Source organism: Eubalaena glacialis, chromosome 14, assembly GCF_028564815.1.
Source record: "Eubalaena glacialis isolate mEubGla1 chromosome 14, mEubGla1.1.hap2.+ XY, whole genome shotgun sequence".
NCBI classification, from domain to species: Eukaryota; Metazoa; Chordata; class Mammalia; order Artiodactyla; family Balaenidae; genus Eubalaena; species Eubalaena glacialis.
In genome coordinates, this window is record NC_083729.1 from 59,864,450 (window position 1) to 59,883,915 (window position 19,466).

At 39.9% G+C, this 19,466-nt stretch overlaps 1 protein-coding gene and 1 non-coding gene across 2 annotated transcripts in view; both read left to right on the plus strand.

The window, feature by feature from the left end:
- Window positions 1–4,187, plus strand: part of ANTXR1 (ANTXR cell adhesion molecule 1) — a 241,491-nt gene extending 237,304 nt beyond the window's left edge. The window contains exon 18 of the mRNA XM_061210663.1: window positions 322–4,187. Within this exon, the coding sequence (XP_061066646.1) occupies window positions 322–582 (261 nt within the window). The 3' untranslated portion in view covers window positions 583–4,187. The remainder of the gene's footprint in view (window positions 1–321) is intronic.
- A 3,850-nt stretch (window positions 4,188–8,037) lies between these two features.
- Window positions 8,038–8,140, plus strand: LOC133074861 (U6 spliceosomal RNA). Its single transcript, XR_009697267.1, has one exon. It is a non-coding gene; the product is annotated as a U6 spliceosomal RNA (small nuclear RNA).
- Window positions 8,141–19,466: the final 11,326 nt, after the last annotated feature.

Consider the following 19,466-nt stretch of genomic DNA (forward strand, 5'->3'; position numbering starts at 1 on the left):
GACCTCTGTACTCACCTTGACCCTGTGCGTCCAGTTAAGGTCAGTCCCCTTCTCTTCCGCCTCCTTGAGAGAGAGAGACTCGGCGAAAAATGAAATTGAACAAATAATTTTGCAACACAGTAAGCCCAGAAGAAGGGAACGAGGAGCTTATTTGTTGTCAAGTTCTGTTGTAATGCTCTGCTGAGTGCACGGACATAAACATGGCGTCTGCTTTCTACATATTTCTTTCAGGCTGCCCCCCTCCTGCACACTGCCACCTGCCCTGTTGTAAGGCTCCAGCAAGCATCAGCTCATGTTTCCTTCTCTCTGATTCTCTTCCAGGGGCGCTGTATCAACTTCACCAGAGTCAAGAACAATCCGCCTGCCAAGTACCCCCTCAACAATGCCTACCACACCACCTCACCGCCTCCTGCCCCCATCTACACCCCGCCACCCCCTGCTCCCCATTGCCCTCCCCCACCCCCCAGTGCCCCCACCCCTCCAATTCCATCCCCACCTTCCATCCTCCCCCCTCCCCCTCAGGCTCCCCCTCCCAACAGGGCACCACCCCCCTCCCGACCACCTCCTAGGCCCTCTGTCTAGAACCCACAGTTCATGCTCTGGGTTCTGTCAGAAACTTTGGGGAGGAGGCTCCTCTGTGCTGTTAGAACAAGTCTTTCCAGTTAAAGGGGGCTTCCACTTTGGAAATGAGTGGTGATAAAGCCCACTGATGTTCACACACTTTAAAAATTGGTTTGTAACACCAGTACACCGACAATTGTGATCAGAGGAAAGAAATCGAAATTTTGAATTGCCTGAAAACAAACAATGAGGCAACTACAGTCACAATTATAGCCAGCCAGCCATCACCTCTAGAAGGTTCCAGAGACACTGAAACTGCTGAGATGCTCTAAATGGGATTGTGTCTCATGGAGATCAATAAGAAAATCGTTTCTCTGAGGGTGAAATGCAGAGTCAGATAAGAAATAACATTGCTGGGTTGCTAAATGCTGCCTTCCCTCTTTCACTCCACCTCCATCACTTGATCCTGGACCCTTGGCCTAGGAAACAAGGAATCCTCACATCTATGTGCCACCCAGGAAGGTCGAGACCCTTTGCCTACATCTTTGGGGAAAGATTGGGGTCCTCATTGTGGCAAGAAACTCAACATCATACAGGTATCCAAAAGCATGTTCTGGGATTTGCAGAGGAGTAAAAAGATATGCCTTATTTTCCTTCCAAATTCTCCCAGTTTCCAAGTGAGGAAGAGGGCGGTTGTTTACTGAAGGAAAAGGTATGTTACCATGTTGCTGTGTAAGTGAAATCAGGTGTGTGCACTGACAGGCGAGTACTGATGGGAGCATCAGACAGTTTCTAAAACCCACAGGCCATCAGCAGCTGGAGGTGGCTGGCTTTGGCCCAACATGGCCCCTAAATCAACAGACAACGGCATCGTCAAAGAGCAACTTGTTAATGCCTCATGTTAAGAAATCAAGATTTGGCTTCGATTTAAATCACTTGAGATACGAAGAAGTGATTGATCCTATTTTCCAGAGACAAACATTAGTTGATCTTCCCAAAATGGCATCACTAGCACCTACCACACAATTTCACTGATTTTGGTTTTTTTTCTCGGTGAAGTTGTGCACCAGAGACTTCTAGGTAGAGCTGAGAGACAATAGTCCTGACATACTAAGGAATTTATCCAAAAAAAAAGCATGTGTTTGTGGATACAAATATATTTCTCCTTGGCTTTTCAACATACTCACAAATATTATCAGCTGCCTGAAATTCCCACCATGCCTGGGAACCACTCCACTCCTCCAAGTCTTTCTGAATCTGCTATCACCAGTAAGCTCTATAATCACTTTCTAAACATTAGGCTTCATCACCCAAGGGTGAAAACAGAGGCCACTGTTTAGGGCCTCCTGCACCAGCCTGTTCAAAATTACCTCCCCCTCCAACTTTCCACAGGTCTTAAAATTCCACTCCCAAAACCCTTAAATCTTTTCAGGAATGAAGCAGAATATAAAGTAAATGCAAACTTAGTGCTTTGGGCTGTGGTCTCCAAAGATCCTTCAAAAACCCATCAAGACAGGCTCATTCTTTCATCTTACTTAGAACAGAGACATAGGACCTAGCATGCATTCCATACACACCAATGCTTGTAGCCATGGCAGACATTGCTAATCAATCACAGCACCATCTTCCATGGAACCCAATGATTTCTACACAATCCTCAAATCATAATTCCAAAGAGCCACCACTAATCAGTCAAAATTGAGACATAAATGATCCCTAATTGCCATCTCAACTTTAGAAAGCAAAAGCAAACAAGGATTGTGTGGGGGAATGGGGAAACCCTTGGGCATAAAAGGTACAGTCAGGGGAGAATAGATCTAGGCAGAGTGCCCTAGTCGGGGTCCACAGGCACTAAATCTGCATTGCCAACACCAAACTGACACTTCCCCAAGCATACCTCAGACCTGCCCTTCTCCCAGCCTGCCGCTGCCAGAGACTCTCCCAGCTTCCTCATAGAGCTAAAATCAGAGATAGTTTCCAGGGCTTATGAAAGCAACCTCCCTCCCTTGCCCCCCAACCTGGCCCATATTGTCTATTTTTAGAACGTTAGGTTTCTTCTTGAGTATAGTCCTCCATGAAGCAGGTGTCAGAATTTCTTGGCCACCTGCAGTGACATTGCTGGACTCCAGAGAACCATTCCATAAGCGAATGGGTTCCCCAGGCTCACAGCGTAGAGGCGTTGAGCCCCTGGCCACTGTTTTGACTGCTGGCGGTACAAAACAGTCCACCCCACACCACTGCTGCATGGCTCACTGTGGCCATCAGAAAGTTCAAGCCAAGATGTTGACATTGTTGTGCATCAAGATGGCAGGCATCAGGTGAGAATGCAACATTCAGTATCCCAACTGCACATCAGTCAGAAGCCCTGTGCAGTTTCCAAGATGTTGTTTTGGTGAACTTTTAGATGAAATAGGGAACTGCGAATATATGATGACTTTGAAGAGGATTAGCAGGGTTTGTCCTTAAAAGGGACTCTTCATGTCAACCCCAGTCATTTAGAATTACAGTGGAGAAGGAGAAACCTCTATACTGTATGAACAAGGTAATATTTTAATAGTAGGCTATTACAGGCAGCAAAATTCTTTAACTGGTTTATAAAATCTATCCAAACTTGTGTCAGTCCCTGTAAAAGGTAGCAGACATATGATTGTGATTAGGAAACTGCACAAAATTATTTTTTCAACCCTCATGTTATTGTCCTCCTGAAGTTTTTTTTAATAAAAGCCAACTTTTTGTTGTATATATTCATATTCCATGTGTTAGATGGAAGCATTTCCTATCCAGTGTGAATAAAAGGAACAGTTGTAGTAAATTATTATAAGGCCAATGATATTTCATGGCAGGTTATTCTACCAAGCTGTGCTTGTTGGTTTTTCCCATGACTGTATTGCTTTTATAAATGTACAAATAGTTACTTAAATGACGAGACCCTTGTTTGCACAGCATTAATAAAACCTTAAGTGGTTACCTCTGTTGATGACCAGCTCACAAACAGCTTCTGTCCTGGAGCTTGGCCCATACTCCAGTAAGACACAAGGTCTCTCTTTTACCAAGGTAAAGAACAGAGCTAGTGGACATATTAATTAATAGTCTTGGATATCTGGCCATGGATAACCTCATTGTAAATATCACTAAAATGGGCAGAACTAATCTGGATGTCTCATATATACTAAAGTCCAAACACTGTGTTAGATGAGGGAAATCCATCCAAGAACTAGAAAAAAGTAATGATGAGATAATGAGCAACAATTTCAGCCCAGTGCCAACTCAATAAAAAACAATTAATGCTGTGTAAAAGTGGGTTGAATTAGTTTGCAAACTATATAAAGATATATGCCGTAAAAAGCCTATTAATGCACACCAGATGGGAATGGGATGTTCTAGTCAATTGTGTTTTCTAGTTATCTGAACTCTACTATATTATCATACTTGGATAAGCAATTTAAAAGAATTAAAATATGATTTTTTAAATACACTTAACATTAAACTCTTCTAATTCTTTCTTCTATCTGTGATAATTCCTAAGACAGTATGGATCTTCAGTGCCTCTGAGTCAGTGTTATAAAAATCAGTTATTGCTGTACCTGCTATAGGAGACTGGGCTAAATGTGTACAATGACAAACCCTGGAAGTTGCTTTTTTAAAAAAAATAATAAATTCTTAAAATTAACTCTTTTCCTAGTTGTGTCTTTGTTATGAAAATGAGGTGTAGGTTGTTCAAGTGCTTAACATCCTGATCATAAAAATGGCTATCACTCTGAAGATTAAATTATATTGCTCAAATTATTTTGTGCCCTCCAATAAACTCTTCACTGTCTTGATTACTCTCATTTCTTCTTTAGCTGTCCAACATTCAACATATTCTGTATTTTTAGCAACAGTTTTAGATTTTAAAAAGTAACCCATGCTGGGCTTCCCTGGTGGTGCAGTGGTTAAGAATCCACCTGCCAATGCAGTGGTCATGGGTTCGAGCCCTGGTCCGGGAAGATCCCACATGCTGTGGAGCAGCTAAGCCCACGCGCCACAACTACTGAGCCTGCACTCTAGAGCCCGCGAGCCACAACTACTGAACCCGTGTGCCACAACTACTGAAGCCCGCACGCCTAGAGCCCATGCTCCACAACAAGAGAAGCCACTGCAGTGAGAAGTCTGCACACCACAACGAAGAGTAGCCCCCACTTACCGCAACTAGAGAAAGCCCGCATGCAGCAATGAAGACCCAACACAGCCCAAAATAAATAATTAATTTAAAAAAATTTTGTTTTAACTTTTAATTAAAAAAAAAAGTAACCCATGCTAAATGAAACAATGAAGTAAAAGTAGAGATATAGAAGCACACAGGAAAAAAAATAAATGTAGTGTATCAGTCAGGATTGTGTTTGGCTGCCTGTAACAGAAATGTGGCTATGATTGATTTGACTCACAGAACAAGGACTCTAGAGGTTTGCTATCTGCTTAAGAAACCAGACAGTGTCATAGACAGTGCTGCAATAAATACCCTTCTATCTATATATACTTCAAAATATTTTTGTTATTTCTGCACCTTATTCTCCTTAGCGGTTTCCATTCAGCTCCTCCCCCTCATATTTTTTGTAGGTAAAAGAGTACTAGTTCCTGAATCTGTTTCTTTAAAGAGTACTAGTTCCTGAATATATTTCTTTACAAGTCCTTATTAAGCCTTGAGTTCATCTTAATTGGAATAAAACCATCTGAAAACAGAAAATCACGCCACAATTTCTTTCCAAGATTTCATTAGTATTCAATTTAAATAGCATTTTGGGCACATGCAAGTTTTTAAATTACGTTCTTCATTAAATCATTTTGAGAAAACTGGCTTGCAATTTGGAAGGAAAAAGAGAAGTTGGAGCCCTACCTCACTCCTTCCACCAAAATAAATTCCAGCTGTATTTAAGTGTAACAAATAAAACCAAGAAAGTACTAGAAGTAGTACTTTCTGTATGGTATAAAGAATTTTTAAATCTTATATATTGTTTGACTTGCCAAACAAATTTCTTATAAAATCATTTCAATGATTGAGCACTGAATGCTGAGCAGTGCTCCAATGCATTATGTTGAATAAACAAAGAAACCAACAGGAATAAGATCATTGATCAAGTGCTGACTGTGAACTGGAGTGGGAGATCCAAAATTATTCATCACTAAATCCAATTTTCTATCTTCAGATAAATATGTGTTTCCCTGAAGTCTCACTTAGGTATAGAACAATCAATATAACACTTTGTCCATTTAATACATTGTAAACAATGTTACTTACAATTATCAAACATTTTGTATTAGGCCATAGAGTTGGCATATACAAAACAGATGAAGTTATTCTGTTTACAGAATACAATTGTACAATTGTATTGTACCCCATGAGCAAGCCCATGCACAGCAACGAAGACCCAATGCAGCCAAAAATAAATTAATTAATTAATTAATTTTTTAAAAAAGTACATGAAACTTTGGCACTAAGAGTACAGGAAACATTTCATTTTCTTCTGAAAGAGAAGTCATAACACAGGAGACCTATCAGCCACCCATCACTGACACTTTCAAGCACTTTGGAGTTGCTGCCAAGATAGTGGAGTAGGAAGACCCTGAGTTCACCTTCTCCCATTGGGCACACCTAAATTACAACTATTTACTGAGCAACTATCAATGAGAATAACCTGAACACTAGCAGAAAAGATTTTCTGCAACTAAAGATATAAAGAAGGAACCACAGTGACATTGGTAGTGGGAGCAAAGATGCAGTATGGTCAAGACCCACACCCCTGGGTAAATGACCCACAAACGGGAGGATAATTACAATTGCAGAAGTTCTCCCAAAAGGAATGAGGATTCCAAGCCCCAGGGGTCCTGCACCAGGAAGACAAGCTCCCAGAATGTCTGGCTTTGAAGGCCAGTGGGACTTGCTTAAGGGAGAGCCAGAGACTCTGCTCTTAAGGGTCACATGCAAAATCACACATGCTCTGAGACCCAGTGCAGAGTCACTAATTTGAAAGGACCCTGGGTCAGACTCACTTACTGATCTTGGAGAGGCTCCCAGAGAGGCAAGAGCCAAAAGGAACACCCCCTGAGGACATAGATGCTGGCAGCAGTCATTTTCGAGAGCTCATTTTACCACATGACCCTGGTGCTGCCAAGCACCATTTTGGAGTCTTCCTCTAGCCCATTGGTACCAAGGGCTTACCCACTCACCAGCTGGTCAGCACCAGTCCCAGGACCCCCCAGGCTGAGAGGCCAGTAATATAGGAACTAAACCCAGCCCAGAAGCAGGCCAGGCACAAGCCCCAGATACTCTTGTCCATGCAGCCAGTCACACCAAGATTTAGCCCCACAAACCAGCAAGTTGGCAGCCCCTGCATGAGTCAGGGTCCAGCAACAAACCATGCCAGGGATCAGCTCCATCTACCAGCTGCCTGCAGTAGTGGGTCCCATCATAACAGAAGGGCCCAGCAGCCTACACAGGGTCACTCCTAAAGCATAGAGCTCTGGTGACCAGAGAGGAGTATGCTGCCAGGCCCCATAGGACATCTGTTAAATAAGGTCACTTCTCCAAGATCAGGAAGCATAACCAACATACCTAATACATAGAAATAGAGAATTAGGCAAAATGAGGGAACAGATGAATATATTCCAAATTAAGGAACAAGATAAAACCCCAAAAGAAGAACATAGTGAACTGTAGATAAACAATCTACCTGATAAAGAGTTCAAGGTAACAATCATAAAGATGTTTAATGAACTTGGGAGAAAAATGGATGAACACAGTGAGAAGTTTAACAAAGAGTTAGAAAATATAAAGAAGAACCAAACAGAGCTGAAGAATACAATAACTGAAGTAAAAATACACTAGAAGGAATCAACAGTAGACTAGCTGATACAGAGGAATACATTAGCAAACTGGAAGACAGACTAGTGGAAATCACCAAAGCTGAACAGAAAAAAGAATTTTAAAACATGAGTATAGTATAAAAGACCTCTGGGATAACATTAAGCATAGTAACTGTCACATTACAGGGGTACCAGAAGGAAAAGAGAGGGAAAAAAGGGCAGATAACTTATTTGAATAAATGATAGCCGGGAAAGGAAACATTCATATCCAGAAAGCACAGAATATCCCCAAAAAGATGAATGCAAAGAGATCCACACCAAGACACATTGTAATTAAAATGGCAAAAACTAAAGATAAAGAGAAAATCATAAAAGCAGCAAGGGAAAAGCAACAAGGTATGTACAGGGGAACTCCCATAAGGCTATCAGCTGACTTTTCAGCAGAAACCCTGTAGTCCAGAAGGGAGTGGCATGATATATTTAAAGAGATGAAAGGGAAAAGCTTACAACCAATAATCCTCTACATGACAAGGCTGTCATTCAGATCTGAAGGAGAGATAAATAGTTTTACAGACAAGCAAAAGCTAACCGAGTTTAGCACGACTAAACCAACTTTACAAATATGTTAAAGGATGATTGCTTTGGTAGCACATATACTAAAATTTGAATGATACAGAGAAGATTAGCACGGCCCCTGAGAAAGGATGACATGCAAATTCATCAAGCATTCCATATTTATATGAGATCAAAAACACAAAATATGGGGGAAAGGAGTAAAAAAATGTAGATCTTTTAGAATGTGTTTGATCTTAAATGACTACCATTTAAAACAAGTAGATATAGTTATAGGTCAACATATATGAACCCCATCATAGCCACAAATCAAAAACCTACAATAGATTCACAAAAACTAGAGAGAAAGGAACAGAAGCATACCACTAAAAGTCATCAACAATGTTGTAAATCAACTATACTCCAATAAAAATTTTAAAAAATAAAAATAAATAAAATAAAAAGGAAAGTCATCAAAACACAAGGGAAGAAACTAAAAGAAGAAGTACAAAACAATCAGAAAACAAGTAACAAAATGGCAATATGTATGTACCTATCAATAAACACCTTAAATGTCAATAGACTAAATGCTCCAATCAAAAGATTTAGTGTGGCTGACTGGATTAAAAACAAGATCCATATATATGCTGCTTACAGAGATTCATTTCAGAGCTGAAGACACACAAACTGAAAGCAAGAACGTGGGGAAAAAAAGATATTTCATGCAAATGGAAATGACAAGGAAGTGGAGGTAGCAGTACTCATATCAGACAAAATAAACTTTAAAACAAAGTCTATAACAAAAGAGAGAGAAAGTCATTACATAATGATAAAGGGATCAGTACAAGAAGAGAGTATTACACTAGTTAACATATATGTACCTAATACAAGAGCACATAAATATAGAAAGCAAATATTAACAGACATAAAGGGAGAAATTGCCAACACTACAATAATAGTAGGGAATTTTAACACCCACTTATATCAATGGACAGATCAACCAGACAGAAAGTCAATAAGGAAACAATGGTCTCAAATAACACATTGGACCAGTTGGATTTAATAGATATATACAGGACATTCCATTCAAAAACAGTACAATACACATTCATCTCAAGTGCACATGGAATGATCTCCAGGATAGGTCACATGCTAGGCCACAAAATAAGTCTCAACAAATTAAAGAGGATAGAAATTATATCAAGCATTTTTTCCAACCAGAACAGTATGAAACTAGAAATCAATTACAGAAAGGAAAATGGGAAAAAAACAAACACATGGAGACTAGACAACGTGCTACTAAAAAACCAAGAGATTGATGAAGAAACCAAAAGGAAATCATAAAATACCTCTAAACAAATGAAAATGGAAACACAACACTCCAAAATCTATGGGATGTACCAAAAGCAGTTCTAAAGGGGAAGTTTATAGAGATACAGTCTACCTCAAGAAACAAGAGAAATCTCAAATAAACAACCTAGCTACCATCTAAACGAATTAAAAAAAAAAAGGTAAACAGACAAAGTCCAAAGTCAGCAGAAGGAAGGAAACAATAAAGATCAGACAGAAAATAAATAAAATTGAGATAAAAAATAGTAAAAATCAATGAAACCAAGAGCTGTTTTTTGAAAAGATTAATAAAATTGATAAACCTTTAGCTAGGCTCACAAAGAAGAAAAGAGAAGCACCCAAGTATACAAAATAACAAATGAAAGAGGAGAAATAACTACAAAAAAAATCATAATACTACAAACAGTTATACGCCAACAAATTGGACAACCTAGAAGAAATGGACGAATTTCTAGAAACATACAACTTCACAAGACTGAATCAAAAAGAAACAAACAGGGACCTCCCTGGTGGTCCAGTGGTAAAGAATCTGCCTTACAATGCAGGGGACCCTGGTTTGATCCCTAGTCAGGGAACTAAGATCCCACATGTCACAGGACAACTAAGCCCATGCACCACAACTACTGAGCTCACACACCTCAACTACAGCTCAAAACCACAGAGTCCACAAGCTCTGGAACCCGTGCACCACAACTACAGAGCCCACATGCCCTGGAGCCTGCGTGCCACAACTAGAGAAGAGAAAACCTGCACACCACAACTAGACAGAAGCCTGTGTACCACAACAAAGACCCCATGTGCTGCAACAAAAGATCCCACATGCCTTAACTAAGATCCCGCATGCTGCAACTAAGACCCAATGCAGCCAAAAATAAATAATAAATAAATCTTTTAAAAGAAGAAGAAGAAACAAACAATTGGAACAGATCAATCACTAGTAAAATTGAATTTGTGAAAAAAATAAAAATTAAAAAAAAAACCCTCCCAACAAACAAATGCCCAGAACCGGATGGCTTCACAGGGAAATTTTACCAAACGTGAAGAAGAAGGAACATTTCCAAATTCATTCTACAAGGCCACCATTACTCAGGTACCAAAACCAGAAAAAGACACCACAAAAAAAAGAAAATTACAGGCCAATGAAGAACATAGATGCAAAATTTTTCAACAAAATATTAGCAAATCAAATTCAACAATACATTAACATGATCATACACCATGATCAAGTGGGCTTTATCCTAGGGATGCAAGGATGGTGCAATATCTACAAATCAACCAACATGATACACCTCATTAACAAACCGGAGAATAAAAATTATATGATTCCCTTTGAGCCCTGAACCAAGATGGCAGAGTAGAAGGACGTGCTTTCACTCCCTCTTGCAAGAACACCAGAATCACAACTACCTGCTGGACAATCATCGACAGGAAGACACTGGAACTCACCAAAAAAGATACCCCACATCCAAAGACAAAGGAGAAGCCACAATGAGACAGTAAGAGGGGCGAAATCACAGTAAAATCAAATCCCATAACTGCTGGGTGGATGACTCACAGACTGGAGAACGCTTATACCACAGAAGTCCACCCACTGGAGTGAAGGTTCTGAGCCCCATGTCAGGCTTCCCAACCTGGGGGTCCGGCAATGAGAGGGGGAATTCCTAGAGAATCAGACTTTGAAGGCTAGCGGGATTTGATTGCAGGACTTCGACAGGACTGGGGGAAACAGAGACTCCACTCTTGGAAGGCACACACAAAGTAGTGTGTGCATCAAGACCCAGGGGAAGGAGCAGTGACCCCAGGGGAGACAGAACCAGACCTACCTGCTAGTGTTAGAGGGTCTCCTACAGAGGCAGGGGGTGGCTGTGGCTCACGATGGGGACAAGGACACTGGCAGCAGAAGTTCTGGGAAGTACTCCTTGGCATGAGCCCTCCCAGAGTCCGCCATTAGCCCCACCAAAGAGCCCAGGTAGGCTCCAGTGTTGGGTTGCCTCAGGCCAAACAACCAACAGGGAGGGAACCCAGCCCCACCCATCAGAAGTCAAGCGGATTAAAGTTTTACTGAGCTCTGCCCACCAGAGCAACAGCCAGCTCTACCCACCACCAGTCCCTCCCATCAGGAAACTTACACAAGCCTCTTAGATAGCCTCATCCACCAGAGGGCAGACAGCAGAAGCAAGAAGAACTACAATCCTGCAACCTGTGGAACAAAAACCACATTCACAGAAAGATAGACAAGATGAAAAGGCAGAGGGCTATGTACCAGATGAAGGAACAAGACAAAACCCCAGAAAAACAACTAAATGAAGTGGAGCTAGGCAGCCTTCCAGAAAAAGAATTCAGAATAATGATAGTGAAGATGATCCAGGACCTCGGAAAAAGAATGGAGGCAAAGATCGAGAAGATGCAAGAAATGTGTAACAAAGACCTAGAAGAATTAAAGAACAAACAAACAGAGATGAACAATACAATATCTGAAATGAAAACTACACTAGAAGGAATCAATAGCAGAATAACTGAGGCAGAAGGACGGATAAGTGACCTGGAAGACAGAATGGTGGAATTCACTGCTGTGGAACAGACCAAAGAAAAAAGAATGAAAAGAAATGAAGACAGCCTAAGAGACCTCTGGGACAACATTAAATGCAACAACATTCGCATTATGTGGTCCCAGAAGCAGAAGAGAGAGAGAAAGGACCAGAGAAAATATTTGAAGAGATTATAGTCGAAAACTTCCCTAACGTGGGAAAGGAAATAGCCACCAACTCAAGGAAGCACAGAGAGTCCCATACAGGATAAACCCAAGGAGAAACACGCCAAGACACATAGTAATCAAACTGGCAAAAATTAAAGACAAACAAAAATTATTGAAAGCAGCAAGGGAAAAATGACAAATAACATACAAGGGAATTCTCATAAGGTTAAGAGCTGATTTCGCAGCAGAAACTCTACAAGCCAGAAGGGAGTGGCGTGATATACTTAAAGTGATGAAAAGGAAGAACCTACAACCAAGATTACTCTACCCAGCAAGGATCTCATTCAGATTCGGAGAAATCAAAAGCTTCACAGACAAGCAAAAGCTAAGAGAATTCTGCACCACCAAACCAGCTCTACAACAAATGCTAAAGGAGCTTCTCTAAGTGGGAAACACAAGAAGAGAAAATGACCTACAAAAACAAACCCAAAACAATTAAGAAAATGGTCATAGGAACATACATATCGATAATTACCTTAAACGTGAATGGATTCAATGCTCCAACCAAAAGACACAGGCGTGCTGAATGGATACAAAAACAACACCCATATATATGCTGCCTACAAAAGACCCACTTCAGACCTAGGGACACATACAGACTGAAAGTGAGGGGATGGGAAAAGATACTCCATGCAAATGGAAATCAAAAGAAAGCTGGAGTAGCAATACTCATAAAATAGACTTTAAAATAAAGAATGTTACAAGAGACAAGGAAGGACACTACATAATGATCATGAGATCAATCCAAGAAGAAGATATAACAATTATAAATATATATGCACCCAACATAGGAGCACCACAATACATAAGGCAACTACTAACAGCTATAAAAGAGGAAATCAACAGTAACACAATAATAGTGGGGGACTTTAACACCTAACTTACACCAATGGACAGATCATCCAAAATGAAAATAAATAAGGAAACAAGCTTTAAATGACACAATAGACCAGATAGATTTAATTGATATTAATAAGACATTCCACCTCAAAACAGCAGATTACACTTTCTTCTCAAGTGCGCATGGAACATCCTCCAGGATAGATCACATCTTGGGTCACAAATCAAGCCTCAGTAAATTTAAGAAAATTGAAATCATATCAAGCATCTTTTTTGACCACAACGCTATGAGATTAGAAATGAATTACAGGGAAAAAAACGTAAAAAACACAAACACATGGAGGCTAAACAATACGTTACTAAATAACCAAGAGATCACTGAAGAAATCAAAGAGGAAATCAAAAAATACCTAGAGACAAATGACAATGAAAACACGACGATGCAAAACCTATGGGATGCAGGGCTTCCCTGGTGGCGCAGTGGTTAAGAATCTGCCTGCCAATGCAGGGGACACGGGTTCGGGCCCTGGTCTGGGAGGATCCCACATGCTGTGGAGCAACTAAGCCCGTGAGCCACAACTACTGAGCCTGCGCGTCTGGAGCCTGTGCTCCGCAACAGGAGAGGCCGCGACAGTGAGGCCCGCGCACTGCGATGAAGAGTGGCCCCCACTTGCCACAGCTGGAGAAAGCCCTCACACAGAAACGAAGACCCAACACAGCCAAAAATAAATAAATTAATTAATTTAAAAAAACAAAACAATAAAAACCATACTACAAAACCTATGGGATGCAGCAAAAGCAGTTCTAAGAGGGAAGTTTATAGCTATACAAGCCTACCTCAAAAAACAAGAAAAATCTCAAATAAACAATCTAACCTTACACCTAAAGGAACTAGAGAAAGAAGAATTTAAAAAACCCAAAGTTAGCAGAAGGAAAGAAATCATAAAGATCAAAGCAGAAATAAATGAAATAGAAACAAAGAAAACAGTAACAAAGATCAATAAAACTAAAAGCTGGTTCTTTGAGAAGATAAACAAAATTGATAAACCATTAGCCAGACTCATCAAGAAAAAGAGGGAAAGGACTCAAATCAATAAAATTAGAAACGAAAAAGGAGAAGTTACAACAGATACTGCAGAAATACAAAACATCCTAAGAGACTACTACAAGCAACTCTATGCCAATAAAATGGACAACCTGGAAGAAATGGACAAATTCTTAGAAAGGCATAACCTTCCAAGACTGAACCAGGAAGAAACAGAAAATATGAACAGACCAATCACAAGTAATGAAATTGAAACTGTGATTTAAAATCTTCCAACAAACAAAAGTCCAGGACCAGATGGCTTCACAGGTGAATTCTATCAAACATTTAGAGAAGCACTAACACCCATCCTTCTCAAACTCTTCCAAAAATTTGCGGAGGAAGGAACACTCCCAAACTCATTCTATGAAGCCACCATCACCTGCTACCAAAGCCAGACAAAGATACTACAAAAAAAGAAAATTACAGACCAATATCACTGATCAATATAGATGCAAAAATCCTCAACAAAATACTAGCAAACAGGATCCAACAACACATTAAAAGGGTCATACACCATGATCAAGTGGGATTTATCCCAGGGATGCAAGGATTCTTCAATATACACAAATCAATCAATGTGATACACCATATTAACAAATTGAAGAATAAAACCATATGATCATCTCAATAGATGCAGAAAAAGCTTTTGACAAAATTCAACACCCATTTATGATAAAAACTCTCCAGAAAGTGGGCATAGAGGGAACCTACCTCAACATAATAAAGGCCATATATGACAAACCCACAGCAAACATCCTTCTCAATGGTGGAAAACTGAAAGCATTTCCTCTAAGATCAGGAACAAGACAAGGATGTGCACTCTCACCACTATTATTCAACATAGTTTTGGAAGTCCTAGCCACAGCAATCAGAGAAGAAAAAGAAATAAAAGAAATACAAATTGGAAAAGAAGAAGTAAAACTGTCACTGTTTGCAGATGACATGATATTATACATAGAGAATCCTAAAGATGCCACCAGAAAACTACTAGAGCTAATCAATGAATTTGGTAAAGTTGCAGGATACAAAATTAATGCACAGAAATCTCTTGCATTCCTATACACTAATGATGAAAAATCTGAAAGAGAAATTATGGAAACACTCCCATTTACCATTGCAACAAAAAGAATAAAATACCTAGGAATAAACCTACCTAGGGAGACAAAAGACCTGTATGCAGAAAACTGTAAGACACTGATGAAAGAAATTAAAGATAATACCAACAGATGGAGAGATATACCATGTTCTTTGATTGGATCAATATTGTGAAAATGACTATACTACCCAAAGCAATCTACAGATTCAATGCAATCCCTATCAAATTACCAATGGCATTTTTTACGGAACTAGAACAAAAACTCCTAAAATTTGTATGGAAACACAAAAGACTCCGAATAGCCAAAGCAGTCTTGAGGGAAAGAAATAGAGCTGGAGGAATCAGACTCCCTGACTTCAGACTATACTACAAAGCTACAGTAATCAAGACAATATGGTACTGGCACAAAAACAGAAACATAGATCAATGGAACAAGATAGAAAGCCCAGAGATAAACCCACGCACCTATGGTCAACTAATCTATGAGAAAGGAGGCAAGGATATACAATGGAGAAAAGACAGTCTCTTCAATAAGTGGTGCTGGGAAAACTGGACAGCTACATGTTAAAGAATGAAATTAGAACACTCCCTAAGACCATATACAAAAATAAACTCAAAATGGATTAGAGACCTAAATGTAAGACCAGACACGGTAAAGCTCTTAGAGGAAAACATAGGAAGAACACTCTTTCACATAAATCACAGCAAGATCTTTTTTGATCCACCTCCTAGAGTAATGGAAATAAAAACAAAAATAAACAAATGGGACCTAATGAAACTTCAAAGCTTTTGCACAGCAAAGGAAACCGTAAACAAGACGAAAAGACAACCCTCAGAATGGGAGAAAATATTTGCAAATGAATCAACGGACAAAGGATTAATCTCCAAAATATATAAACAGCTCATGCAGCTCAATATTAAAAAAAACAAACAACCCAATCCAAAAATGGGCAGAAGACCTAAATAGACATTTCTCCAAAGAAGACATACAGATGGCCAAGAAGCACAGGAAAAGCTGCTCAACATCACTAATTAGTAGAGAAATGCAAATCAAAACTACAATGAGGTATCACCTCACACCAGTTAGAATGGGCATCAGAAAATCTACAAACAACAAATGCTGGAGTGGGTGTGAAGAAAAAGGAACCCTCTTGCACTGTTGGTGGGAATGTACATTGATACAGCCACTATGGAGAACAGTATGGAGGTTCCTTAAAAAACTAAAAATAGAATTACCATATGATCCAGCAATCCCACTGCTGAGCATATACCCAGAGAAAACCATAATTCAAAAAGACACACGCACCCCAATGTTCATTGCAGCACTATTTAGAATAGCCAGGTCATGGAAACAACCTAAATGCCCATCAACAGATGAATGGATAAAGAAGATGTGGTACATATATACAATGGAATATTACTCAGCCATAAAAAGGAATGAAATTGGGTCATTTGTTGAGACCTGGATGGATCTAGAGACTGTCATACAGAATGAAGTAAGTCAGAAAGAGAAAAACAGATATCGTATATTAACGCATATATGTGGAACCTAGAAAAATGGTACAGATGAACCCGTTTGCAGGGCAGAAATTGAGACACAGACATAGAGAACAAACGTATGAACACCAAGGGGGGAAAGCGGCAGGGGGGTGGGGGTGGGGGTGGGGTTGTGATGAATTGGGAGATTGGGTTTGACATGTATACACTGATGTGTATAAAATTGATGACTAATAAGAACCTGCTGTATAAAAAAATTAATTAAATAAAATTCAAAAAAAAAGAAATTGTCTACAGCTAAGAACATAGGCCTGTTAAGGGTGCTTGCATCTATTGAATATAGTAATGAGTTATTGGCCTGTAGTGTTCATTTTTTGTAATCTTTTTATCTGTTTATGCCTTCGGTAAAATTCTGTTTTCATGAAAAAAAGAAATCATATGATTCCCTTCAATAGATGCAGAAAAAGTTTTTGACAAAATTCAACATTCATTTATGAGAAAAACTCTCAACAATGTGAGTATAGAGGGGACATACCTCTACATAATAAATGCCATATATGACAAACCCACAGCCAACATCATATTAAATGTTGAAAAGCTGAAAGCATTTTCCTCTAAGACCAGGAACAAGACAAAGATGCCCACTCTCACCAGTTTTATTTGACCCAGTACTGGAAGTTCTAGCCACAGCGATCAGGAAAGGGAAACAAAACCAAAAATAAACAGATAAAAAGCTTTTGCACAGTGAAGGAAACTATCAACAAAATGAAAAGGCAGCCAACTGAATGGGAGAAGATATTTGCAAATGATATATCTGCTAAGGAATTAACAACAAAAATATGTAAAGAGCTCACAACTCAACATCAAAATAACAAACAACTAGATTAAAATAAGGCATGGGACCTGAATGCACATTTTTCCAAAACATACAGATGGCCAAGGAATATATGAAAAGATACTCGGCATCACTAGTCATCAGGGAAATGCAAATCAAAACCACAATGAGATATCACCTCACATCTGTCAAAATGGTTATTATCAAAAAGACAGGGGACTTCCCTGGTGGCGCAGTGGTTAAGAATCTGCCTGCCAATGCAGGGGACACGGGCTCGAGCCCTGGTCCGGGAAGATCCCACATGCCACAACTACTGAAGTCTGCATGCCTAGAGCCCATGCTCCACAACAAGAGAAGCCACCGCAATGAGAAGCCGGCGCACCACAACAAAGACTAGCCCCCACTCACTTCAACTAGAGAAAGCCCGTGCGCAGCAATGAAGACGCAAGGCAGCCAAAAAAAAAAAAAAAGACAACGGGGAATTCCCTGGTGGTCCAGTGGTTAGGACCTGGCGCTTTCACTGCTGGGGGCCCAGGTTTGATTCGTGGTTGGGGAACGAAGATCCCACAAGCTGTGTGGCACAGCCAAAAAACACAACAAATAACAAATGTTGGAGAGGGTGTGGAGTAAAGGGAACCCTCTTGCACTGTTGGTGGGAATGTAAATCAGTGCAGCCACTATGGAAAACAGTATGGAGATTCCTCAAAAAATTAAAAATAGAGCTACCATACAATCCAGCAATTCCACTAATTAGAAAAGATGTATGCACCCCTATGTTCCTTGCAACAATGTTTACAATAGCCAATATGGAAGCAACCTAAGTGTCCATTGATAGATGAGTGGATAAATGTGATATGTATATACAGTGGAATATAACTCAGCAATAAAAAAGAATGGAATATTACCATTTGTGACAACATGAATGGACCTAGAGGTATCATGCTTAGTAAAATCAGTCAGACAGAGAAAGACAAATACCACAATTTCACATATATGTGGAATCTGAAAAACAAAACAAATGAACTAACATAACAAAACAGAAACAGACTCATAGATACAGAAAACAAACAGGTGGCTGCCATAGGTGGGAGGTGTGGGGAGATGTGAGGGAGATTAAGAGGTACAAACTTCCAGTTACAAAAAAAATTAAGTCATGAGGATGAAATATACAGCATGGGGAATATAGTCAATAGTATTGTAATAACTTTGTATGGTGACAGATCATCACTCAACCTGTGATCATTTCGTAATGTTAAAAAATATCAAATCAGGGGCTTCCCTGGTGGCGCAGTGGTTGAGAATCTGCCTGCCAATGCAGGGGACACGGGCTCGAGCCCTGGTCCGGGAAGATCCCACATGCCGCGGAGCAACGAAGCCCGTGCGCCGCAACTACTGAACCTGAGCTCCAGAGCCCGCAAGCCACAACTCCTGAAGCCCGGGCACCTAGAGCCCGTGCTCTGCAACAAGAGAAGCCACCGCAATGAGAAGCCCATGCACAGCAACAAAGAGTAGCCCCCGCTCTCCGCAACTAGAGAAAGCCCGCGCACAGCAGCAAAGACCCAACACAGCCAAAAATAAATAAATTAAATAAATAAAAAAATTTTTTTTAAAAATCAAATCACTATTCTGTGCATCTGGAACTAACTGTATTGTAGGTCAATTATACTTTAATTTAAAATAATAATCATAATTATTAGTTGTGGAAAATAAATAAATAGATAAAATACAAGCACTTTAACATTCTCCTCCCTCTGAGCCCCACCCCAAACTTTACAGGATACAGAGCACATTTCTTTTTGCTTAGTTTCACTCTTAAAATTATTTACAGGACTCCTGTTGTAAAAGACCTGCTTGAAATTGATGATAATATGCATTTACACCCAAGCTCTTTTGGAGATAAATATTCCATATGAATGCAAAGAGTAGTTCGTAGATAAAGGTGATGCAGAAGCATTCGCATTTATCTGAAATTGAAGGACCAATCTTCTCCCCAGCTGGGGTGGATTTCAAGTGAATGGGAAGCAGCCTCTGTCTCTGCAGAGGTGGCCTGGGG